This window comes from Scyliorhinus canicula, chromosome 7 (genome assembly GCF_902713615.1).
Source record: "Scyliorhinus canicula chromosome 7, sScyCan1.1, whole genome shotgun sequence".
Taxonomy (NCBI): Eukaryota; Metazoa; Chordata; class Chondrichthyes; order Carcharhiniformes; family Scyliorhinidae; genus Scyliorhinus; species Scyliorhinus canicula.
Window position 1 is genome coordinate 191,711,982 of NC_052152.1, and position 27,028 is coordinate 191,739,009.

General features: G+C 46.8%; 1 protein-coding gene across 10 annotated transcripts in view; it reads right to left on the reverse strand.

The window, feature by feature from the left end:
* Positions 1-27,028, reverse strand: part of zmynd8 (zinc finger, MYND-type containing 8) — a 283,096-nt gene that overhangs the window by 165,084 nt on the left and 90,984 nt on the right. For 7 of the 10 annotated variants that reach the window (XM_038803569.1, XM_038803567.1, XM_038803566.1 and 4 more), the window contains exon 1: positions 6,459-6,606. The exons of 1 other annotated variant lie outside the window; for it this stretch is intronic. In XM_038803569.1, coding sequence (XP_038659497.1) covers positions 6,459-6,472 — 14 coding nt within the window. In that variant the 5' untranslated portion in view covers positions 6,473-6,606. Of the gene's footprint in view, positions 1-6,017; positions 6,042-6,458; positions 6,607-27,028 lie in introns of those variants that run through there. 2 more of the 10 variants (XM_038803570.1, XM_038803564.1) reach the window with 2 other exon arrangements.

The window sequence follows — 27,028 nt, forward strand, 5'->3', positions numbered from 1 at the left end:
ATGAGCAAAGGAAACCATTCAAAAATCAAATCCTTTGATGTGGACTAACAACTTCTTTAAATGACCTGTCGCTCCAGAGAGATTTTACCAAATTCTTTTCATAGTACCTCAAAGAAAAGAAAAGTGGTGGCTGTCTTGCACTATAAAGTCCACAAGCTTTAAAACTCACTGGTGGGCTGGTTTTTGGGCGCACAATTTATTTATTTTTTTTGAATTTGTTTCACATCCCCTCCCCCACTCACTTCTGCAGGCTGCTTGCTCAGCCTCCACTTGAATTTGGCTTGTATTTACCAAAGAGCTTTTTAGCACGTACTCCTTACTATTGTCTGGCTTCTGACCTAGTCACACAGACGTAGACCAGGCTTCAAAAAGTGTAGAATTCCTCATTTCCTCAGGCCCTCCCTTCCTTCTACAATCTATAGGTTTTTAAAAACACAAGATTTAGAACACTTCCTGACCTTGCTGTTGCCCTGCAGCGTGGGCTTGGCTCTTAGGTTTCATGATTTGTAAAGAAACAACCCTGTGCACCAGGAGCGCAGGCTTATCGGCTGGCATACTGGTCACCACATTACAACTGTTAACCAGGCATCAGTGTATTATTGTACACATCCTATTGCCACTGAGTCACAGACAATTTGACAGATAATGCACAAGCTGATACATGGCAATACATTTTCTCCAAAACACTTTTGTGTTTCTGCGATTGAACATTTTTCAAATATTAAAGAGAGAAAACACATAGGCAGCACGGTGATAGAGTGGTTAGCACTGCTGCCTCACGGCGCCGAAGTCCCAGGTTCTATCCCGGCTCTGGCTCACTGTCCGTGTGGAGTTTGCACATTCTCCCCATGTCTGCGTGGGTTTCGCCCCCACAACCCAAAGATGTGCAGGATAGGTGGATTGGCCACGCTAAATTGCCCCTTAATTGGAAAAAATGAATTGTGTACTCCGAATTTTAAAAAAAATGTTTTAAAGGGAAAACACACATTTTGCAAAGGTTTGTAGTGCTAGTTGTGTGTGTGTGTGTGAGGGGATGGGGGTGGGGGGGGGGGGGGGTGACAGAGAAGGGATGGGCAATCAAAATATGAAGCAGTTTATGTGAAACCAAAAGCATGGTCTAAATTATACTTTTTTCCAATATGCGTTTGAAATTGTGGACAGAGGTAACAACACAACATGGTTCTCCAAAGAGAATCCTGCCGGAAGTTCCAGCTCAGGTGCAGAAGTATCGGAAAGGAATATTAATCTAGAGTGCGAGCAACAGAGGGTAAGGCATGGAGACCTCAGTAGACCGTATGGCTGAAGAAGGTTACAAAGAGAGAGAGGGGAAAGATTCCCATGTCCCATGTAAAAAGGATGAGAATTTTTAAATGAAAGTGTTCACAGACAGGAAGCCAAATTACGTCAGGGTGATGGGATTTGCTGCAATTAGAATAACAGGGGGCGTTTTGGATGAACTCAAGTTTATGGAATATGCAACATGGGAAGGCAAGCCAGGAGCTCACTGGAAGACTAAAATTCAGGTAATAAGGTCATGGTTGAGAATTTGATCAGATGTGCTGAGGCAGGGACAGGGTGAGCAGTCATAGAGGAAGTAGTGAGGCTTGGTTTTGGAGTGGATATGCGGTCAGAAGCTCATCTGAGTCAAACTGGATGGTGACGTTGCAATTGATCTCATGCAGCCTCCATAAACAGGATGAGGGTTGGAATCAGTGGCTAAAAAAATGAATGTTTGCCGGAATCAAAGACAATGGGTTTATTTTCCCCCAGTATTTAGTTGAGAGAAAATTTTTGCTCATCCACGACAGGATGTCAGGCAAATCAGGCAATGCAGTAAGTGAGGTGGGGGTGTTATCAGCCTAGGTGTGGAACCTTGCGCATTCACATGATTTTGTAGATGGGCAGTATCTAGATGGGAAATAACAAGGACCAAGGATAGGTTCTTGAGGGCAGCAGGGTAGCATGGTGGTTAGCATAAATGCTTCACAGCTCCAGGGTCCCAGGTTCGATTCCCGGCTGGGTCACTGTCTGTGTGGAGTCTGCACGTCCTCCCCCTGTGTGCGTGGGTTTCCTCCGGGTGCTCCGGTTTCCTCCCACAGTCCAAAGATGTGCGGGTTAGGTGGATTGGCCATGCTAAATTGCCCGTAGTGTCCTAATAAAAGTAAGGTTAAGGGGGGGGGGTTGTTGGGTTATGGGTATAGGGTGGATACGTGGGTTTGAGTGGGGTGATCATGGCTCGGCACAACATTGAGGGCCGAAGGGCCTGTTCTGTGCTGTACTGTTCTATGTTCTATGACTCCAGAGGTAATGGTGTGGAATTGCAAAGAGAAACCATTGCAGTTGACTGTCTGGCTATAACTGCATAGAGAAGAATGGAACCCGGTAAGGGCAGTCCCACACAACTGGTCATCAAAGGACAATCACATTATTGCAATTCCAGGACATCACTGCAGGAGTTCCTCAGGATAGTGTACAAAACCAAACATCTTCAGTGCCTCATCAATTACCTCCCTTTCACCATAAGAACAGAAGTGGGGATGGTCAGTGATGATTTCACAATCATCAGCATCATTCATGACTCCTCAGATACTGAAGCAGCCCATATACAAATATAACAAGACTTGGACAATATCCAGGCTTAAGCTGACAAATGGCAGGTAATGGCCATCCCCCACAAGAGATAATCTAAACATCACCCATTGGCAGTCAATGGCATTACCATCACTAAATTCCCTACAGTAAGAAGTCTTACAACACCAGGTTAAAGTCCAACAGGTTTGTTTCAAACACGAGCTTTCGGAGCACTGCTCCTTCCTCGAACTGGAGGCCGGCCCTTCACTGTCCCTGGGTCAAAATCCGGGAACTCCCTCCCTAATTGCACTATGGTTGCACTTACACTACATGGACTGCCGGAGTTTAAGAAGGCAGCTCACCACCACCTTCTCAAAAGCAATTAAATGCTAGCCTAGCCAATGACGTGAACATCCCAATGTGAATTTTAAAAAAGACGGTGCTGTGGTGAATCGTCAAAAGATTCCGTGCAGAGGGCAGCATGGTAGCACAGAGGGCAGCACGGTAGCACAGAGGGCAGCATGGCAGCACAGAGGCTAGCACTGTGGCTTCACAGCACCAGGGTCCCAGGTTCGATTCTCCACTGGGTCACTGTCTGTGCGGAGTCTGTACGTTCTCCCTGTGTCTGTGTGGGTTTCCTCCGGGTGCTCCGGTTTCCTCCCACAGTCCAAAGACATGCAGGTTAGGGGGGATTAGACATGCTGAATTTCCCTTTGTGTCTAAAAAAAGGTCAGGAGGGGTAATTGGGTTACGGGGATAGGGTAGAAGTGAGGGCTTAAGTGGGTCGGTGTGGACTCGATGGGCCGAATGGCTTCCTCTTGCACTGTATGTTCTATGTTTTAAAAGCTCGAAATAGGTAAAAAAACCAATAAGAATAGAGGGCGGCACAGTGGCGCAGTGATTAGCACTGCTGTCTCACAGTACTGAGGACCTGGGTCGATCCTGGCCCCGGGTCACTGTCCGTGTGGAGTTTGCACATTCTCCTCATGTCTGAGTGGGTTTCACCCCCACAACCCAAAGATGTGCAGGGTAAGTGGATTGGCCACGCTAAATTGCCCCTTAACTGGAATTTATTTTTAAAAGAACAAGAACAGAGAGTTCAGCTTGGTCACATTCTCATCGGAGGCCTTTTGTCACTTTGCTAATGGTTGTTTCAGTGTTATGGCAATTAGATTGTTCAAACACCGAGTTGCCAGAAAGATGGACGTACATGTGAGAGATGTTACTCACGGCTTTGTGGCAGGAGGTCCAAGCTGTGAGTAGGATTGAAAGCTTACTGAAAGGACTTAAAATAAAAGTATAATGGTGGAACTACTCTTGACGTCAGCAGTCCAGTAACTTGCCTAAATAGTTCTTAAGTGCCTGCAGCCATTGCATTGGTGGGGCCTTACAGCAAATAACCTTATTCTCACATTGATATTGTCCAGTTCTCGTTACCGGATAGCAATCAAGTCAAGGCTTGTTATTTAAGGGAACACAGAGGCCTAATATAGCGCCCTCACTGCTGGCCAGGCTGAGAACAGCTAACTCAGTAGACACCAGAAATAGAACCCGCCCAGACCCTGCTTGTCTGAATGGCTCAGCACCACATCACCCCAAACAATACATTAACTCACTGGCCATAGCAAGAGCCTACATTTTTTTTTAAAGAAAAAAGAAAGTGAAACCAGGATCGGGCAACTGAAAAATCTGGAACCTTCTGTGTCAATGCTTTATCAACTGTCAAAATTGTTTACAGCAATTTTAAAATATAGGGGTGGGGAGGGCAGTGTGCAAGTAATGCACAGTATTTTGAAATGCCTGTAGCTAGTTCACATTTTAGTGTTCATTAAAGCGAACATTTTCTTTGTGCGCAGCAGTTAGGGTTGAAGAAATAATCTCAGCTACTTGTGCCACTTCTCCAGTTTTTAAACCTCTTTTGCAATCGGCTATTAAATCACTTAGACAACAGAATGAGAGCATATATTTTAACTGGCATACAGAAAGAAGAGGACAGGCCCCATTGAGGGGCAATTTCAGTGCCCATTCACTCAACTAACAGACATTTCCAACATCCTCCTTCCTTCAACATTACACTGTCAAAATGCTAACAGCTCGCTTTGACTCTTGGCTAATAATTATGCACATGTTAAGAACCAATAAGCATTAGAGAGAGAGGCTGGAAAAGCTGTACACATTGGCTGTACAGTGCCATAAAGTGGCTTGCTACGTGATTGTCTCCACGATTTCCAACACTAGTAACTCCTGATTGCAGCTGCATTGCTGCAGGCACTGATATATTTTTTTACAATCATCTGTGCTTCTACCCCTGCCCAGGGGCAGCAAGGGGAAATCAGGAAAACTGCATTCTAAAGCCCAATTCGTAGCTGCATGTGCTTCCCTGTGTAGCTAAAAGTAAAAAAAGACAAGGTATATAAAGAACGAGAATATGGCTTTTATAAAGGCACCATTGTTCTGTCTTTTCATGTGTTACATTAAAATCAAAATAGGTTTAAATTATTGTTGCAGTACAGTATTTAATTTAAATTAATTGGGAGCGGGCTGTAAAAAGCAGATTCCCTTGGCATCTTGCATACTGTACCCACACTTGCAGAACACTGTGGCAACAAGTTAACTCTTTTTCTTCCCGGGCTACCCAACTTCCATTTGAACTGGGCTTTTCTCATTGGAGAGCAAAATAAAGCACGTTCATCTATTGAAAACATTAAAGGCAACTATAACAAACTGATAGTGCTACCTTCTCTCCACCTGGACATCCTGGAGATCAAATTACAATACATATGATATCAAATGTGACTCGTTTCAGCCAGATTTTCTGGGAAGAAGAGAAATTCTGCATAGTGTGTTGAAGGTGGAGAAGCAATGGCAACATTCAGGGCGGATGGTTACAGGCCAGAACATCCTACCCTCCCATCAAGGAGAAAACCTTACTGATGCAGGATACCACAAGGACAAGATCCTCAGGTATTCAAATTAACTACAGCTAATAGGAACAAAAGGGAAGAAATAGTGCATTAATATAGTTTTCATTCTCAAATAGTATAAATAATGTCCATGATTACCAAACAAAGCCACTGTGTCATTGAACACTAAAAATAGATGCAAACGCATCTGTATTGCTCATTCCTGTGTTGTTGATTGCATATGTATGGATCGAAGTGTGTCCTTCCTGCACAAAAGGTATTCATCACATACACAGGTCCAAACAACCTCCTTCTCTGAAAGCCTGGTTGTGGCTGTATACAACACATACTACACCATAATCAATCAGTCTCTGATTTAATCTCAAAATTACAGGGCATAAGTTCCTTTCTATGCTCACTCACTTACCCCTCCCCCATGAAAATTGCCATTTTGTTTTGGCACGCTAAAAGGGATATACTGAAATATATGCTTACAGAAGCAGATTTGAGTTTAATTCTGTGACAGCGCAATCTGTATCCTACCTTCTTAGTGACGATGCTGATCTTGTTTGCAATTCAAACTAGCTAATGCCTGCTTTGACTCCCTGTAGGGCAGCAGCCTGCTTCTTCTATTTGCCCATCAACAGGCATGTGACTCAGCTACACAATAGGGCAAGCACCTTCTGTTAAAGAGAAGCTAGGCCACTATAATTGATTAGTGAGGATCAGAACAGTATGAACCAAATGTCAGTTCACCCTTCTGAAGGAATGCATCTAAAATACAGCTGATCACACTTTAAACAGAAACTCGACTGAACAGGATGGCAGTAACATGTGACCAAGGGAAGCAAAAAGTAAAAACTGCCATTGCAACTACTGAAAGAACTTGGTTTGTTAGTTTTTTTAAACAGCCAGATCATAAAAGTTCCTGTAGATAGTCTTTAACACTTTAAAAGTACATTAAATAAACTGTTTGGTACTTACCTCTGTGGTTGCATTGTACTGTAACACAGGGTTAAGTCAATACTTAAAAAAACATGGTGGACAGTAACTCAGCACTCAGAGAAGGGCTTGGCACATAAGCCTGATGATCTGTCAGTCTCCAAAGTACCTCAACTGCAATTGGACACTCTAATTTACCACCATATAAAACTGAAGCTGATTGGCTAGAACACTTCCTGAATGGTTACTTCTGCAGAGCATTTGCAGACAGAAGCCGTTCTGTGAAAAGAATTTGAATTCAAAGCTTGGCTCAGTTTCAGCAGCATAGAGCAAAGATATCAAAGAAACCGAATACTAAACTGTTGCTCAATTCTAAGCAGCTAGGATAATTACTGAATAGCCTACTTTGCTGTGAAAGCAGCATATTTTTAACAAATTACCTTACTGTTGTCCTTTTCCCTGAACGTAAAATGTGCAGCCAGCCACTGCACGTACCTCATAAACAAAACAGTTTCCCTGAGTTGGTCTAATGATTGGGATTTCTCAAATGTTAAACACATCAGTATGAAATAAGGCCATAATTTTCTGCTATGGTTTAAAAATGGTTTTATTAAAATAAAATAATACTCAAATATCCACAATGAACAACAACTGGAATTTAAATAGCTCCTGAATGTAGAGAAATACCTCAAACTGCTTCACTGAAGTGAAATAATAAAACATAAAAAACAGAAGCTGGAATAGACCCCATAACCCACTTGAGTTTGCTCTGCCTTCAGTACAATCATAATTGATCTTGGGCTTCACATTGTTATCCCACCTGCTCCCCATATGCCTTAACTCCCTTTGAGACCAAAAATCTGTCTTATCCCAGCCGTAAATATATTCAACAATGGAGTGTCCACAAGCATCTGGGATAAAGACATGAAAGATTCACAACCCTTTGAGTGAAGAGATTTCTCCTCATCTCAGTCCTAAATGATTGGTTCCAAATCCTGAGATGGTGCCTGTGTTCTAGATTCCCTGACCAAAGGAAACAATCCTTCAGCATCCACCATATCAAGAGTTCAGAATTTTGTTCTTTAAATTTAGAGTATCCAATTATTTTTTTCCAATTAAGGGGCAATTAACATGGCCAATCCACCTACCCTGCACAATTGGGGGGGGGGGGGGGGGAATTAGGTACTCTAAATGTATTTTTTTTAAAAGATCTAGTAATTTACCACAACTTTCCTAATTATCTACCTTATTGCAGGGGCTTTGAGCATTCAGATAAAGAGCCTTTAATTTTATTTTATTACTTCTATTCCCTGCAATTACCTCATTCACCTCATGGTGTATATTTTTTGTTAAACTCTCTGTCCCTTCCTGTCCCACTCTGATTGTATTTGCCCAAATCACTATGCTATTCAGATGCCACAACATTTTTCTCTAATCCGTTTAACCCTAAGCCAATTGGCAGGTAACAATCCAGAGATGATTACCTTTGACATTCTGCATTTTAATTTTGACCTTAACTCCTCAAAATCTCTTAGCAGAAACTCATTCCTGGTTCCACCTATATCACTGGTTCCCAAATGGCACATGACAACTGGATCATCCTGTCCCACTCCAAGTTTCTCTCCAGTGTGAGAACATGTCCTTAGCCCTGACACCAGGCAAGTAACACAAGCTTGGATTTCCATGCCATGGCAGCAGAGATGCTGAGCTAAAGAAATAAATAAAAATGCCAAAAGGCTTCCCCAAAAATGTGAGTTGAGGACGACCTTAAAGGAAATCATTGAGACTGGGATTTTCTGGTCCTGCCACATGGCTGGCATTGTCACAGAAAGGTTTTGTCTGCACGCCAAAGTTTCCTGTCCCGCTCTCAAGAATGCCCGCCACAGGCAGGGGCTGAAAATCCCACCCTGGGTTGGGGAGGCACAGAGAGAACCAGAGCCTGTGTGCTGAAAACATCTCTGGCAGGAGAAAGGGAGGGTAATGTGCAAGAAACAAGGGTTATAGGAACACAGAACTCAGGAGGAACTTACAGTGCTATGGAGGGGTCAAGGCTATGAAGAGATGCAAGCATGAGAATAAAATATTTTTGTTCATGGTGTTGTAGAACCGAGACACAATGCAGGCTAATATAACAAGAGGTGATGCATGAAACAGGACATGGTGTAAAATGGAATAAGATGTGGAAAAAGGATTAATGATGCAATCAGTGGTAAAATGGCATCATCATGTTGTTGATGGCAGCTGGCACCTTTTATTGTATGGAATAAAAATAGTTTCAAATACACCAAGGAATTACGTACAATTCACAGCACAAAAATTCACAGCACAAAAAGTAGGCCAGTGTTGACATTCTTTACAGGCTTCCTTCCAATCTATTTACTTCATCTCACATTAGCAGCATATTCCTTTCATTCTGATGCATATGCAATGTACCTATTACAAGGCTAGGGTATCTTTCCTGAGGTTTGGTACCCAAAACTGAATACAATATTCACAAATATGGTCGGTAAACTTCCTCATTTTTGAATCCTAAACCCCCTTGAGACATAACTCACACTTTTAATTTAGTGTCAAATGCAAATTTGCATTTACAACTGTCTGTTTCTTTCGTCCAAGTCATAAATATAAATGGTGAAAATTTGAAGCCACAAACCCCTGGATAATACTTTTTGTTGCATTCCACCAATAGCATGCAAAACCTTTATCCTTACTCTCTACCTCTTACCTTTCAACAATTTACCACATCATATTGATACCCTCAATTCCAAGTGCTCTTCCAATTCCAAAGTTGGCTTCTAATTTCTTGTGGAGAACCTTATCAAGTGCCTCTGGAAGCCCATACAAACCACGCTTTCAATCCTTCATGCTATTGATCCCATCAAAAATATCAATTAATGATGAGATTATACCCTTCCTGAATCTAAGTTGAGTCTCCAATCAGTTGATACGTGTTCAAGTTCCCTGTTAACTCAAGCCCAATATTTGGGGAGGTAAAATGGCTGTTAGGAACCATTGTGTCACAGAGAAATTTTGCCAAATTTAGCTCACCTAATTGATATGCTGACCAACTGTAGTGTGGAAAAACAGCTGTAGGAGATTGCAGCCAAATCCCTGAGGAAGAGCCATGCAATTGAGAGGCGGGATTTACAGATTGGGGCTTATTTTGGTAGGGTGACGAAAGACAGTGGAAATCAGGAGGGTTGGAGCAAGACATCAGGGTTGGTGGTGGAAGATAGCGGCATTTCAGAGGAGTGAGAGATCAGGACATGGTGAGGGAGAGGGAAAAAATGGCACTTTGGAGGGTGGAGACCAAAAACTTGAAGGCTGTTCGAGACCACAGAAGTGGGCAGAGAGCCTGCGAATGGCTGAGCAAGGCAAGGTTTCCTTGATCGACGGGGAGTGGCCGGGGGGCGGGGGGCAGTACTCCTGTTCTTATGGGCGGCTTGGTAGGGCAGTGGTTAGCACTGTTGCTTCACAGCGCCAGGGACTCGGGTTCGATTCCTGGCTTGGGTCACTGTCTGTGGGGAGTGTGCACATTCTCCCCACATCTGCGTGGGTTTACTCTGGGTGCTCCGGTTTTCTCCCACAAATCCCAAAAGACGTGCTGTTAGGTGAATTGAACATTTCGAATTCTCCCTCAGTGTATCCAAACAGGCGCAGAGTGTGGCAACGAGGGCATTTTCACAGTAACCATTGCAGTGTGAATGTAAGCCTACATGTGACAATAATAAAGACTATCATAATTGTTTGCCCATAAGGAATGCTTAAAAAGCATTTCCCTCTGGATCAATCAACTCTTTACTCCCTTTTACTTATGGGTTTCCCGAATCCCGGGAAACCCAGTCAGCACGTGCGACTTTTAAATTTCCAAGAATTTACAGTGCAGAAGGAGGCCATTCGGCCCATCAAGTCTACATTGGCTCTTGGAAAGAGCACCCTACCCAAGCCCACACCTCCACCTTATCCCCATAACCCAGTAACCCCACCCAACACTAAGGGCAATTTTGGACCCTAAGGGCAATTTAGCATGGCCAATCCACCTAACCTGCATATCTTTGAACTGTGGGAGGAAACCGGAGCACCCGGAGGAAACCCACGCACACACAGGGAGAATGTGCAGACTCCGCACAGACAGTGACCCAAGCCGGGAATCCAACCTGGGACCCTAGAGCTGTGAAGTAATTGTGCTAACCACTATGCTATCGTGCTGACAGAGGGACATGATTTAATGGAATTGAAACAGAGTCCAGTTTTGGGCACATTTAGCCAGGTGTTTCCCGGTGCTTACAGCGCTGAGCATGACCCACTATTAAACAGGACTCTGATTCATTTTTGGGCCTCAGTGGGCTCATTTCTTGCACTAACGAGCTTAGCGCGCCAATGCAGGAAAAGATCAGGGCACCGTTTTTAAACGCCGCCCCGGACTATGGACCCCCACCACTGCCTCTGGACCCCCCAACTACCAATTAAGGGACCTTGAACCCCCTGCATTCCATCTCATAAGGGCAGGGCATTCCCAGACTTAATCCCCGGCGCGAGCAAGATGCCACCTGGGCACCTTGGCACTGTCAGCCTGGCACCCTGGCAGTGCCCTTGCCAACCTGGCAATGCCATTTGAGAGCCCTGGCAGTACCAGGGTGGCACCCAAGTGGCTCTGCCAGGGTGCCCAAGTGGCACTGCCAGCCTGGCACCCTGGCAGAGCCACAGTGCATGGGTGACATCAGGAGTCCAGGGTACCACCCTGTCCCAGAGCCCAACTACCCGGGGGCCCCCAATCACCTGGGAGACCCCCTCCCAAGTGACAGTTCGCCTGGTCCACATTGTAGAAGCCAGTGCTAAATAGCACATGCTCATGGTCTCCGAGGTGAGGCCGTACGTTCCCACGCCTTGGCTAACTCCGCCGCGAACATATTTAACTGAGCTTAAATGCACACTTAAATATGCAAATTTGCATCCCATCTATTGAGGGCGGGATCCCAGATCGTGACGCCTCACGAGATCTTGTTAGATCTCTCCTGGTGTAACGAGCATCGTTAGGCTATTAGATTGCATCCTAGGGCTCCATTATACTGTGGGAACCTGATTTAAATATGTTGATGAAGTGGAAAACAAGCTTGGTACCTGACCTGCCACCATTAAAATGGCAATTATAGGTCATGCTCATGGCTGTTTGAGGTTGCGTTACTTATTTTAATTTTTAAATTAATATTTTTCTTTTACATTATTGTTTAATTTTTTTAATGCTCCCTCCCTCCTCAACTTTCTCCCACCCATTGTCATGAGCATGGTACAGTTAATATGAAGGTTTATGTTTCTGATAATAGATTTCAATGATTTTCACCGAATTGATGTTAAATTGAAAGGTCCATAGTTACTTGGTTTCTCCTACATTTCCTTCTTAAATAAGAGAATAGCCTTTGCAATTTTCCATGAGACACAATTCTTGAATCTAGAGACCCCCTTGGAAAATTATGACTCACGCATCTGTAATTTCCTTACCTATTTATTTCAATACCATGTCGAACCTATCAAGTCTGAGAGCTCTGTCTGTCTTTAGTTTCATTACTGCTTTTGACATGATTTTTTAAGTTTAAATTTATTGCATGAATGTCTTCCCCTTGACTATTTTTTGTGCTCTTCCTCCACTGTGAAAATGGATAAAAAGTATTAACTTAACAAGGGCGGTACGGTGACACAGTGGTTAGCACTGCTGCCTCACAGCTCCACGGACCCGGGTTCAATTCCGGCCTCAGGTGACTGTGTGGAGTTTGCACTTTCTCCTCGTGTCTGCTTGGGTTTCCTCCGGGTTCTCCAGTTTCCACCCACAGTCCAAAGATGTGCAGGTTAGGTGGATTGGCCATGCCAAATTGCCCTTAGTATCCAAAAGGTTAGGTGGGGTTACTGGGTTACGGGGAAAGACTGGAAGTGTGGGCGTAAATGGGGTGCTCTTTCCAAGGGCTGCTGCAGACTTGATGGGCCGAATGGCCTCCTGCTGCACAAAATTCTATGATTCTAAGTATTGTGATACATCTGAAATTAAGGGGCAGCACGGTGGTGCAGTGGTTATTACTGCTGCCTCACAGCGCCGAGGTCCCAGCTTTGATCCCGGCTCTGGGGCACTGTCCGTGTGGAGTTTGCACATTCTCCCCTTGTTTGCATGGGTTTCACCCCCACAACCCAAAGATGTGCAGGGTAGGTGGATTGGCTAAATTGCTCCTTAATTGGAAAAAATGAATTGGGAGGGCAGCACGGTGGCGCAGTAGGTTAGCCCTGCTGCCTCACCGCGCTGAGGTCCCAGGTTCGATCCCAGCTCTGGGTCACTGTCCGTGTGGAGTTTGCACATTCTCCCTGTGTTTGCGTGGGTTTTGCCCACACAACCCAAAAATGTGCAGGGTAGGTGGATTGTCCATGCTAAATTGCTCCTTAATTGGAATAAAATAATTGGGTACTCTTTATTTTAAAAAATGAATTGGGTACTCTAAATGTATTTATTTTTAAAATCTGAAATTAAAACAAATACTTCAGGGTGAATGTTTGCAATTCCCTTTAATCCGCTTTGGTCCAAAGAAAAACAATCCCTCCTTTCTTTAGTTTATTCATATAATTGAAGTCCCTCATCCTTCGTATCATTCAAATAAATATCCTCTGTTCCTCTGCAAGCCCTTGACATCCTTCCTAAAGTGTGGTAGCCAGAATTGGAAACAATACTCAAGTTGAGGCCTATCAAATGATTTATGAAAGTTTAGCAGAAGTTCCAGCTTCTTGCGAATGGAACAAGTAATAACCATGCCTTAAGAGGTGAATTCCCACTTGTTTCCTGCTAATCCGCCAGTACCTCCCAGAAATGGCAGCATTTCCTGTCAGGCTGATCAAATCAGTGGGAAATTCATTGAGATTATATTGAGGTCTGGAGTTTTTAAAGTTACAATCAAAACTCAACCATTGAAAACTGTGCTTTAATTAAAATAAGGACCAAAGTCATATGTTATATCCAATACCTGGTGTAGTCTGCTTATACCATGCCCAGAAGATAAATGATCAACTTTTGTGGCACAGTGATGTTAATCTCTCTTTCTATTGTTAACAGGGACAAATGTCCAAAGACTGCAATTATAGCAGTTTAACAAGCAGTATAACTCTGCTGTTTCATGTTCCTTTTCACATCATAAGACACTGCAATATCTTTATCTAATGAAAAGTTGAATAAACCATGTCAGGAATCAAACCCATGGCCCTCTAACCTCAGGGCCATGCTGAATCAACAGAAAATCAAAAACAACAGAGTAGCTTATGAATACATATAATTTGATGCATAGAATATGTGCCACTATTAAAATTTACTGGAATAAATGACAGTTTTTTTTAGTTGTTCTGTAGTTGCTGCCATGGCAATAATGAGGCACTGTTTTCACATTCGTTTAGGTCTTGTGTGCTTAACACACTCATTGGCAGCACTGTGGTTGCTAAGGGAACATGTGTTTACCTTGGGATTTAGTGTACAACATGGATAATTTTTTTCACTTTAAGAATTCAACATTTTCAGCACAGGAAGATGTTAAAACGAAGCAATGGGGGAGTTATACAGAGCAGGCCTTGCTTTCAGATTGAAAAACAAATCCATTTAATGTGGAATGCTCACATAAGGCATAACAATCCTTTATGTAAGGTACCCTCCCCCTCTCTTCCTCTCAAGGCATTTCCTCTGCCGAGGGAATTCAAAACATTAAGGGGGTATAATCTTAAAATTAGAACTCTCCCAATTAGGAGTGAAATCAGGAAGCATTTTTTCGACACAATGGTTAGTGGAACTGTGGAATTCTCTCCCTTAAAAGGCTGTCAATTCTGGGGCATTTGACAATTTCAAGATCAAGATTTTTGAATGTATTCATTTAAGGTTTTAAGAGATAGCTGAAAAGTGGTAACTGGAGTTAAGGTACTGACATGTTCGAATTGTATGATCATACAGCCTCAAGGGAATGAATTACTCCTGTTTCTGTGTTCACCACGATGCATCCTGTGGATTACTTACAGATTCTCAGCAACAGTGAAGAACTATGACCTCACCTCAACTGTTAGGAGCGGACGAAATGTGTACTCCAAAAGCCCAGTAGTTTTAAACAATAAGTAGCTGAATCATAGATACAAGGAAATTGCTCAGAATCAATCTCTGTTGAATTAGTTGATCTCAGCTGGGCAATGGTATTACAAAGTTACAAAGTATTTACAGGAACCAACCATTCAGCCAACAACAAGTGTTTATGCACCATACATAGAACATAGAACAGTACAGCACAGAACAGGCCCTTCGGCCCTCGATGTTGTGCCGAACAATGATCACCCTACTCAAACCCACGTATCCACCCTATACCCGTAACCCAACAACCCCTCCCCCCCTTAACCTTACTTTTTAGGACACTGCGGGCAATTTAGCATGGCCAATCCACCTAACCCGCACATCTTTGGACTGTGGGAGGAAACCGGAGCACCCGGAGGAAACCCACGCACACACGGGGAGGACGTGCAGACTCCGCACAGACAGTGACCCAGCCGGGAACCAAACCTGGGACCCTGGAGCTGTGAAGCATTTATGCTAACCACCATGCTACCGTGCTGCCCTACAAGCCTCCACTCATCCTCCTTCATCTAATTCCTACTGTTGTTTCCAGTGTGCCTAGGTTACGGAAGCAAAAATTAGATAGGGCTTCTGTTCTCATTTCTCATACTTCAGCTCTGGCAAGTAAACACGTTTGGACATTAGGCAAAGGACAGAAATGGGATTAATCCTGCACGATTCTTGCTTTCAAGCTGTTCCAGGTATCGAAATTGGTCTTGAGTAATTATGTAGCAAATAGGCTGCCTCTGGTAACTTCAGATGTGTACAAAACAAAGTATTTAATTATTTAAATCACTTACAGTAACTGTATTCAGAGTAACCTGTCACGCAAATGAATCAAATGGATACTCATTCTATGAAACTACTTGTGGCATCATTAATCATGGCAGCAAAACTGGAGTAAATAAGCTCAAATGCAGTCCTTTTTTATACCATTTAAAATCATGGTAAAATAGTCCTAAATTATGCAATTGTCAAGTTCGACTTCAGCATGGTATGATGACTGCTGTATGGACTTATAACATATTTCTTTGGTGAAAATTTTAAAGCCGCTGGGGCTGGGAATGGTGAGAGGCGGACACGGAATTTCATGCTGCTGGCCTTGTGTGCCAGTTCTCCAGCTTCATCCTGCCCCAGGACTATGTCCCCGGAGTCGGGGTGGAGTTGCTGTGCAGCAGATGAGTGACGGTTCCCCACAAGGTTTGGGCTTCTGACACTCATTTGAGCCTGAGGCAGGGTTCAGAGCCTGCAGAGCAAATCTTGCCCCTTGTCTTAATGAAGTACTTCTGTTCCTTCCAACTGTGCCTTGCGCTTTATTTGAAGTTGGCATTAACAATAGCAGAGGACGTCATATTCTGACAGACTCCAAGCAGTTGTTTAGATCATAGATTCTATGAGTCTGTGCTTTGAAACAGCAATTTACAGTATGTGCGCTATCTTTGAAGATACTTTCATAGAACATAGAACATAGAACGATACAGCGCAGTACAGGCCCTTCGGCCCACGATGTTGCACCGACATGGGAAGTCAAAAACTAAAGGCCATCTAACCTACACTATGCCATTATCATCCATATGCTTATCCAATAAACTTTTAAATGCCCTCAATGTTGGCGAGGTCACTACTGTTGCAGGTAGGGCATTCCACGGCCTCACCACTCTTTGCGTAAAAAACCTACCTCTGACGTCTGTCCTATATCTATTACCCCTCAATTTAAGGCTATGTCCCCTCGTGCTAGCCACCTCCATCCGCGGGAGAAGGCTCTCACTGTCCACCCTATCTAACCCTCTGATCATTTTGTATGCCTCTATTAAGTCACCTCTTAACCTTCTTCTCTCTAACGAAAACAACCTCAAGTCCATCAGCCTTTCCTCATAAGATTTTCCCTCCATACCAGGCAACATCCTGGTAAATCTCCTCTGCACCCGTTCCAAAGCTTCCACGTCCTTCCTATAATGAGGCGACCAGAACTGTACGCAATACTCCAAATGCGGCCGTACCAGAGTTTTGTACAGCTGCAACATGACCTCAGGCTCCGGAACTCGATCCCTCTACCAATAAAGGCCAACACTCCATAGGCCTTCTTCACAACCCTATCAACCTGGGTGGCAACTTTCAGGGATCTATGTACATGGACACCGAGATCCCTCTGCTCATCCACACTGCTAAGAATTTTACCATTATCCAAATATTCCGCATTCCTGTTATTCTTTCCAAAGTGAATCACCTCACACTTCTCTACATTAAACTCCATTTGCCACCTCTCAGCCCAGCTCTGCAGCTTATCTATGTCCCTCTGTAACCTGCAACATCCTTCCACACTGTCTACAACTCCACCGACTTTAGTGTCATCTGCAAATTTACTCACCCAACCTTCTGTGCCCTCCTCTAGGTCATTTATAAAAATGACAAACAGCAACGGCCCCAGAACAGATCCTTGTGGTACGCCACTCGTAACTGAACTCCATTCTGAACATTTGCCATCAACCACCACCCTCTGACTTCTTTCAACTAGCCAATTTCTGATCCACATCTCTAAATCACCCTCAATCCCCAGCCTCCGTATTTTCTGCAATAGACGACCGTGGGGAACCTTATCAAACGCTTTACTGAAATCCATATACACCACATCAACTGCTCTACCCTCGTCTACCTGTTCAGTCACCTTCTCAAAGAACTCGATAAGGTTTGTGAGGCATGACCTACCCTTCACAAAACCATGCTGACTATCCCTAATCATATTATTCCTATCTAGATGATTATAAATCGTATCTCTTATAATCCTCTCCAAGACTTTACCCACAACAGACGTGAGGCTCACCGGCCTATAGTTACCGGGGTTATCTCTACTCCCCTTCTTGAACAAAGGGACCACATTTGCGATCCTCCAGTCCTCTGGCACTATTCCTGTAGCCAATGATAACATAAAAATCAAAGCCAAAGGCTCAGCAATCTCTTCCCTGGCTTCCCAGAGAATCCTAGGATAAATCCCATCAGGCCCCGGGGACTTATCTATTTTCACCGTGTCCAGAATTGCCAACACTTCTTCCCTACGCACCTCAATGCCATCTATTCTAATAGCCTGGGTCTCAGCATTCTCCTCCACAACATTATCTTTTTCCTGAGTGAATACTGACGAAAAGTATTCACTTAGTATCTCGCTTATCTCCTCAGCCTCCACACACAACTTCCCACCACTGTCCTTGACTGGCCCTACTCTTACCCTAGTCATTCTTTTATTCCTGACATACCTATAGAAAGCTTTTGGGTTTTCCTTGATCCTACCTGCCAAAGACTTCTCATGTCCCCTCCTTGCTCGTCTCAGCTCTCTCTTTAGATCCTTCCTCGCTTCTTTGTAACTATCAAGCGCCTCAACTGAAACTTCACGCCTCATCTTCACATAGGCCTCCTTCTTCCTCTTAACAAGAGATTCCACTTCTTTGGTAAACCACGGTTCCCTCGCTCGACCCCTTCCTCCCTGCCTGACTGGTACGTACTCATCAAGAACATGCAATAGCTGTTCCTTGAACAAGCTCCACATATCCAGTGTGCCCAACCCTTGCAGCCTACTTCTCCAACCTACACATCCTAAGTCATGTCTAATGGCATCATAATTGCCCTTCCCCCAGCTATAACGCTTGCCCTGCGGGGTATACTTATCCCTTTCCATCACTAACGTAAAGGTCACCGAATTGTGGTCACTGTTTCCAAAGTGCTCACCTACATCCAGATCTAACACCTGGCCTGGTTCATTACCCAAAACCAAATCCAATGTGGCCTCGCCTCTTGTTGGCCTGTCAACATATTGTGTCAGGAAACCCTCCTGCACACATTGTACAAAGAACGACCCATCTAATGTACTCGAACTATATCTTTTCCAGTCAATATTTGGAAAGTTAAAGTCTCCCATAACAACTACCCTGTTACTTTCGCTCTTTTCCAGAATCATCTTCGCCATCCTTTCCTCTACATCCCTAGAACTATTAGGTGGCCTATAGAAAACTCCCAACAGGGTGACCTCTCCTTTCCTGTTTCTAACCTCAGCCCATACTACCTCGGAAGAAGAGTCCCCATCTAGCATCCTTTCTGCCACCGTAATACTGTCCTTGACTAGCAGCGCTAGTTAGATTATTTTTCTTGAACCAAAATGAGTCTTGTGCAAGTGGTACTTGATGTGACCATCAATTCACACGACACGTGGTTGGAAGTGAACAGTGGTTTTAATGATCTTACAATGGAGCCTGCCTGTGCCGAGATGAACTGGCAGGCAGGATCAGACTGCCAGGCTTTATACTTCCGGTTAGTGGGAGGAGCCATGGGCGGAGCCAAGGGTGGAGCCCAGTACAAACTCCTCATCTCCCCCTAAGGGCAGAGCCGCGCAACTGCTCGTATACCGAGCTTACACAGACACAGTACATCATATATAATAACAGTGTGAATTACACGGACTGTGATTCACCAGAGTACTGAATTTGATTCACCAACCTGTCGCAAGCATACTGGTCCTTCTGAATGAGGATTTCCTGAGTGAGGACTGGTACCACTCTATACTTGATTTAAAATGAAATGAAAATCACTTATTGTCACAAGTAGGTTTCAAATGAAGTCACTGTGAAAAGCCCCTCATCGCCACATTCTGACGCCTGTTCGGGGAGGCTGGAACAGGAATTGAACCCGCGCTGCTGGCCTTGTTCTGCTTTACAAGCCAGCTGTTTAGCCTACTGTGCTAAACCAGCCCCAAGAACAGAAGAAATAGGAGTCAGAGAAAGCCACTTCTCCAGCTAAAACTGTAGGTGGGAACACCCATCAGCATCTAGGAACTGCAGCAGTTCAAGGAGAAAGCCCACGGTCACTGCTTAGGTCAACAAGGATTGTTCAATGAATATAGCTTTCCAGTATTCTATCCAAAGAAGTAATTTGCAAAAAGGTTTGACAATAATGAACCAGCACTGAGGGAAGTAAAACGGCTATTAGATGATGAGTGCTGTTGTCTAATCACTGACTAGACATTCTCAATAATATGGGGGATATGGCACAATTCTTCACCCAAAGCCAAATTGCCTTGGTTGCCTTCAGGTGCAAGCATTTCATACAATAATCCGAAACATATTTTATTGTGAATGTGTAGGGTGCAATCCAATGGCATGTTGCGTCAGAAAAGCAGCTCGCTATGGTGCACTGTAGCCGATAAAAGCAGGAAGACGGGGTCTACCCGCCTCGCAACGCCTCGCGAGATACAGCGTGATCTTGCGAGACGTTGTGATGTAAATCCGGCTCACAATGGACAGGAACCCTTTTTGGCAAATCTGCATATTAGAGTGAGACAGTTCAAAGAAGAAAGAACAAAGAAAAGTACAGCACAGGAACAGGCCCTTCGGTCCTCCAAGCCCGCGCCGACCATGCTGCCCGTCTAAACTAATGTGCAGATTCCTGAGGTACCTGAGGCTTTGGGATTCATCGCCTTTGCCTCGGAGACCTCGGGCAAGCACCGTTGAGCAGTGGTCCCCACAAACGGGGAGCAGACGGAATGGCAGGTTGGCACTGCCAAGGTGCCAAGCTGGCATTTTCTTGCACACCATGATTGGGCCGGGGGTGCCCTGGGGGGTGGGGGGGGGGAGGGAGGCAGGGACTCTCCCATTGTGTGTTCGGGGTGGGGGGGCGGGGAAGTTGGGAATCACTGCAGGGGGCCTCGGAGATCAGGATGTCATTTAAAAATGGCTTTCTGATATATCGCTACATTGGGGCGTTCCAGCAAGCGGAGCTCCCAAGTGTATAAAACGGGGCGATGTGCAACTCCGGTCGCGCTCTCCCTGCTGAGACACCTTGTACAATGCGAGAGTTGTGTTAAATAGCCGTGTATTTCTCAGCACTCGGAGCGCCGGCAAACACGTGGCCAAACGTGCTCGCTATGGACTCTGTTCACATTTGGCTGAATCAAGCCCCTAGTGTTTATTGCACAGTATTTATGGGCTTTGGCAGATACTGGTGGAGATTTACTGACTTTGTAATGCAACCAGTTAATAATAATAATCTTGATTGTCACAAGTGGGCTAGGCTTACATTATCACTGCAATGAAGTTACTGAGAAAAGCCCCTAGTCGTCACATTCCAGCACCTGTTCGAGTACAGGGATGGAGAATTTTGAATGTCCAATTCACCTAACAGCACGTCTTTCAGGACTTGTGGGAGGAAACTGGAGCACCCGGAGGAAACCCACGCAGACACATGCAGAACGTACAGACTCCGCACAGACAGTGACCCAAGCCAGGAATCGAACCTGGGATCCTGGAGCTGTGAAGCAACAGTGCTACCCACTATGCTACCCAGCTGCCCATTAAAAGATAACTAGCAGAGAATGGTTTAGATCCATCGACCTGTGGGTTATGGGCCCAGCACACCTCCGCTGCGCCACTCTGCTCCCTGTTCTGATGCAATGTAATTCCCGGCAAGGGCCAAGAATGTGCTACATAATCAGGCCACACTTGGAGTATCGTGTTCAATTCTGGTTGCCACACTACCAGAAGGATGTGGAGGCTTTAGAGAGGGTGCAGAGGATGTTGCCTGGTGTGGAGGGCATAAGCTATGAGGAGAGGTTGAATAACCTTGGTTTGTTCTCACTTGAACGATGGAGGTTGAGGGGCTACCTGGTAGAGGTCTACAAAATTATGAGGGGTACAGACAGAGTGGATGGTCAGAAACTTTTTCCCAGGGTAGAGAGGTCAATTACTAGGGGGTATAGGTTTAAGGTGTGAGGGGCAAGATTTAGAGGAGATGTACGAGGCAAGAAGGTAGTGGGTGCCTGGAACTCGCAGCTTAGCTCATGTCTCCAAAGTCAGAACGAGAAGAAGGACAATATATTGACCTTATTGCTATTTAGCACTGGCACAGGAATTGGCATCGCATCCAATGTGACTTTTAGTAAGTCGAAAGCGAGTGCACACTGCACTGATGGATTCACTAAATAACAGTATGCAGGAGCAGGTGAAGGTTGAAAGGAAGGTCCAGGAAGGAGCTAATCAGAGAGCCAGCTCAAACTCTACCACTACTGAACAGGAGATACGGAAATATTTCAGGGATTCAGTCTTTAAAAGAATGAGTGAATCACCAGTTATTGCATATGTCAGATTGTCTATAAAGGAACTTTCAGAGAATGTCAAATAGCATGATGGTGTCCATTAAAAACATGTCTGCTGTTCTCAATCTTGATATTAGCACATCAGTCAGCCACAGAACATGTGGTCACGTCAATATTTGTGCGGCTGAGCCCAAGCTACTCCGCCATTATTGCTAAATCCTGAAAGAGAATGTGGTGAACCACTGTACACCTGTATTAGGGGATGTAAGGTAGGACCTGTACTACAGGTTCGCCGGTAGCCCCTGCCTGCTGGCTCCGCCCACTAGGAGCTGTATAAACATGCATGTGCTCCATTGATCTGCCATTTTGCCAGCTGCAGCAGGAGGCCACACATCTGACTGCAATAAAGCCACAGTTGTACCCAATCTGAGTCTTTGTGCAATTGATCGTGCATCAATTTATTGCAGTCAGATTTTCAACGAGATGGATATCAGAATCAAACCAGATCGCCTGCAGCTGGATCCGCACTCGCCCGACGCCAGAAAGGACTTTAACACTGGCTAGCTTGCTTCGAGGCTTACATCAACGCAGCAAGCCCCACATCGACGGAGGCTCAGAAGACACAGGTCCTGTGTTCCAGATTGAGCTCAAGCGTGTTCCCGTTGATCCAGGGCGCCCCAAATTACGTGGAAGCCATGGCACTCCTAAAAGAGAACTACGCACAGAAAGCGAATACGCTCTTTGCCAGGCACGTACTCGCCACTCACTCTCAACTCTCTGGTGAGTCCATCGAAGACTTCTGGCATGCCCTAATCCCACTCATCCGGGACTGCGACTGTCGGGCCGTCACGGCCACCGAACATTCTAATCTCCTCATGTGCGATGCGTTCGTAACGGGGATTGGGGTCGGACCTCATCCGACAACGACTGCTGGAAAGGACCACTCTCGACCTGCGGAGACAAAAACATTAGCGCTCTCCATTACAGTCGCCTCCCGTAATGTTCAGGCCTAACCCTCTCGCCGTGCAGCCCACCCCTCCTATCCCTCCTGAACCCCGCAAATGACCCCCCCAGCTGGGGCCCTGCCTAGCCAATATGCCTGCGCCCCACGCCAATCCGCACACCCTGGGGGTCCCCGCTGCTACTTCTGCGGCCAACAGAAGCACCCCCGCCAACGCTGCCCGGCCCATGCCGCCACTTGCAAGTCTTGTAACAAAAAGGGCCACTTCGCTGCAGTGTGCCAGGCCCGCGTAGTTGTCGCTATCGCCCCCTCTCCCCTGCCAAACGCACAATGGTCGCCATCACCTTCTCCTCCCGGGGCCACGTGTGGCCAGTGGGCGCCGCCATCTTCCCCCCCCCCCGGGGCCACGTGCGGCCAGTGGGCGCCGGCATCTCCTTCCCCACAGTCCACGTGTGGCCCATAGGTGCCGCCATCTTGTCCAGCTCCATTAACATGCGGCCCATGGGCGCCGCTATCTTGTCCCGCCCCCGCAATGTGCGCCCCATGGGCGCCGCCATTTTGTTCCCCGCAGGACCTCCGGACGCCCACGGGGCAGGAACGCCAACGACATCCCACGACCTGGGCCGCCAACGCTCTCCGTCTGAAACCTCTGATGATCACCCGCAGCTCGACTTGATGACGCTGGATCAGTCTCATCCACACAACCTGGCCACCGCTTTGGCAACGGTGAAAATCAACGGCCACGTGACCTCTTGCCTGCTGGACTCCGGGACCACCGAAAGCTTCATACACCTGGATACGGTAAGGCGCTGCTCCCTCGCGGTCCACCCCGCCAATTAAAGGATCTCCCTGGCCTCCGGATCCCACTCTGTCCCGATCCAAGGGTTCTGCACGGTCTCTCTCACAGTCCAGGGTGTAGAATTCAGCGGTTTCTGTCTCTATGTCCTTCCTAATCTCTGCGCTGCACTATTGCTGGGCCTGGATTTCCGGTACAATCTCCATAGCCTCACCCTCAAATTCGGCGGGCCCCTACCTCCACTCACCGTTTGCGGCCTCGCGACCCTAAAGGTTGACCCCCCCCCCCTTTGCCAATCTAACTTCGGATTGCAAACCCGTTGCCACCAGGAGCAGACGGTACAGCGCCCAGAACAAGGCCGTCATCAGGTCCGAGGTGCAGCGGCTGTTTCGGGAGGGTATCATCGAGGCCAGCAACAGTCCCTGGAGAGCCCAAGTGGTAGTAGATAAAACTGGGGAGAAACACAGAATGGTCGTGGACTACAGCCAGATCATCAATCGGCACACGCCAATCGGTACATGGTAGCTCGACGCTTACCCCCTCCCACCCATATCTGATATGGTCAATCAGATTGCGCAGTACCGGGTCTTCTCAACAATTGACCCGAAATCCGTCTACCACCAGCTCCCCATCCGTAAATCGGACCGTCCATACACTGCCTTCGAGGTGGACGGTTGGCTTTATCACTTTCTTAGGGTTCCTTTTGGTGTCACTAATGGGGTCTCAGTCTTCCAAAGGGAGATGGACCGAATGGTCGACCGGTATGGCTTGCGGGCCACGTTTCCGTACTTAGATAATGTCACCATCTGCGGCCATGATCAGCAGGACCACCATGACAACCTCGCTAAATTCCTGCGCACCGCCACTCTTCTCAACCTTACATATAATAAAAAGTGTGTGTTCAGCACGACCCGCTTAGCCACCCTCGGCTATGTAATCCAGAACGGACGTCTGGGGACCGATTCCGACCGTAGGCGCCCCCTCATGGAGCTTCCCCTCCCCCACTGCCCCAAGGCCCTCAAACGCTGCCTGGGGTTCTTTTCGTACTACGCTCAGTGGGTCCCAAACTATGCGGACAAGGCCCACCCACTCATACAGTCCACTCAATTTCCCCTCACGGCCGAGGCACAAAAGGCCTTCGCCCATATCAGAGCAGACATAGCCAAGGCCGGGATACACGCAGTAGACGAGACACTGCCCTTCCAAGTAGAAAGCAACGCTTCAGACGTCGCCCTTGCCGCTACTCTAAATCAGGCAGGCAGACCCGTGGCATTCTTTTCCCACACCCTTCATGCCTCAGAAATTCGGCACTCATCCGTCGGAAAAGAGGCCCAGGCCATCGCTGAAGCTGTGCGGCATTGGAGGCATTACCTGGCCGGCAGGAGATTCACTCTCCTCACTGACCAACGGTCGGTAGCCTTCATGTTCAATAACACACAGCGGGGCAAGATCAAGAACGATAAAATCTTGTGGTGGAGAATCGAGCTCTCCACCTATAATTACGAGATTTTGTATCGCCCCGGCAAGCTCAACGAGCCCCCAGACGCCCTCTGCCAGCACACAAGTAGACCAACTCCGGGCCCTGCACGACAGCCTTTGTCACCCGGGGGTCATACGACTGTACCACCTCGTCAAGGCTCGCAACCTGCCCTACTCCATCGAGGAAGTACGCACAGTCACCAGGGACTGCCAGGTCTGTGCGGAGTGCAAGCCGCACTTCTACCGGCCGGACCGTGCGCACCTGGTGAAGGCCTCCCGCCCCTTTGAACACCTCAGCGTGGATTTCAAAGGGCCCCTCCCCTCCACCGGCCGCAACACGTATATTCTCAGTGTGGTCGATGAGTACTCCAGATTCCCCATCGCCATCCCATGCCCCGATATGACGTCTGCCACCGTCATCAAAGCCCTCAACACGATCTTCGCTCTGTTCGGTTTCCCCGCCTTCATCCACAGTGACAGGGGATCCTCATTCATTTTTTTTCCATTTTTTAAAAATTATAAATTTAGAGTACTCAATTCATTTTTTCCAATTAAGGGGCAATTTAGCGTGGCCAATCAACCTACCCTGCACATCTTTGGCTTGTGGGGGCGAAACCCACGCAGACACGGGGAGAATGTGCAAACTCCACACAGAAAGGGACCCAGAGCCGGGATCGAACCGGGAACCTCAGCGCCGTGAGGCAGCAATCCTAACCACTGCGCCACCGTGCTGCCCTGGGATCCTCACTCATGAGCGATGAGCTGCGTCAGTTCCTGCTCAGCAGGGATATCGCCTCCAGCAGAATGACCAGCTACAACGCCCGGGGAAAACGGGCAGGTAGAAAGGGAGAATGGGACGGTTTGGAGGGCCGTCCAGCTGGCCCTACGGTCCAGGAACCTCCCAGCCTCCCGCTGGCAGGAGGTCCTCCCTGATGCACTACACTCCATCCGGTCGCTACTGTGCATGCTACAAATAACGCACCCCATCAACGTCTTTTTATCTTCCCCAGGAACTCCACATCCGGGGTGTCGCTCCCGACTTGGCTCGTAGCTCCAGGACCGGTCCTCCTCCATAGGCACGTCCGACTCCACAAGGCGGACCCGTTGGTGGACAGGGTACACTTGCTCCACGCTAACCCCCAGTATGCCTACATGGAGTTCCCCGACGGCTGCCAAGATACTGTCTCCCTCAGAGACCTGGCACCGTCAGGTGCCAACCAAACACACTTCCCTGCCCATGCGCCACCCTCCCCTCCCCGGCGCTCCCAACATTAACCCCATCAGGCCCACCCCTCCTTCCCCTGCCCACGCAAGAGGACGAAGAAGATTTTGGCACACTCCTGGAGTCATCTGACAGCAGGCCAGTACCAGCACCGCCATCGCCGCCACCATTACGTCGCTCCCAGCGAATCGTCAAAGCACCGGATCGACTGAACCTCTAACGGGCACCGGACCGTCAAAATGGACAATTTTTTCCTCCCCCACTTCTTTTCTAAGACACTGTACATAATTCTCAACACTGTATATAGTTCCACACCACACCCGCCGGACTCATTTTTAACAAAAGGTGAATGTGGTGAACCACTGTTCACCTGTATTAGGGGATGTAAGGTAGGACCTGTACTACAGGTTTGCTGGTAGCCCCTGCCGGCTGGCACCACCCACTAGGAGCTGTATAAATATGCATGTGCTCCATTGATCTGCCATTTCGCCAGCTGCAGCAGGAGGCCACGCATCTGACTGCAATAAAGCCACAGTTGTACCCAATCTGAGTCTTTGTGCAATTGATCGTGCATCAGAGCCCCAAAGTTCTGAACCACAACAGGCAATGTTGTCTGCAGGTTGCACGTTTACATGCAACAGCCTGCTTGCAGCAAAGAATCAAAGCCATCTTCCAAGCAGAAGACTTTATGTTGTTCAAAGATTATAAACTCTGTTGTAGGGTAATTTTGTGAGGGCAAACTGGCCAGCTCTATTTATGCAGGGAGTCTACTAATGATGATTTCTCCCACCCCTCATTGGGGAAGCTCATACTCCCATAGGATTGTGGGATTGTCATTAGTCCCCAGCCAATGGTAAGCAGGCAGGTTATAACATCCCTCCCCCCCCCCCCCCCCCCAAGAGTCCAAGGAATCCACCAAACACCCTGGCGAAGGAGGGTGTCGGACTCGTTGTGCCGCAGGCCGGA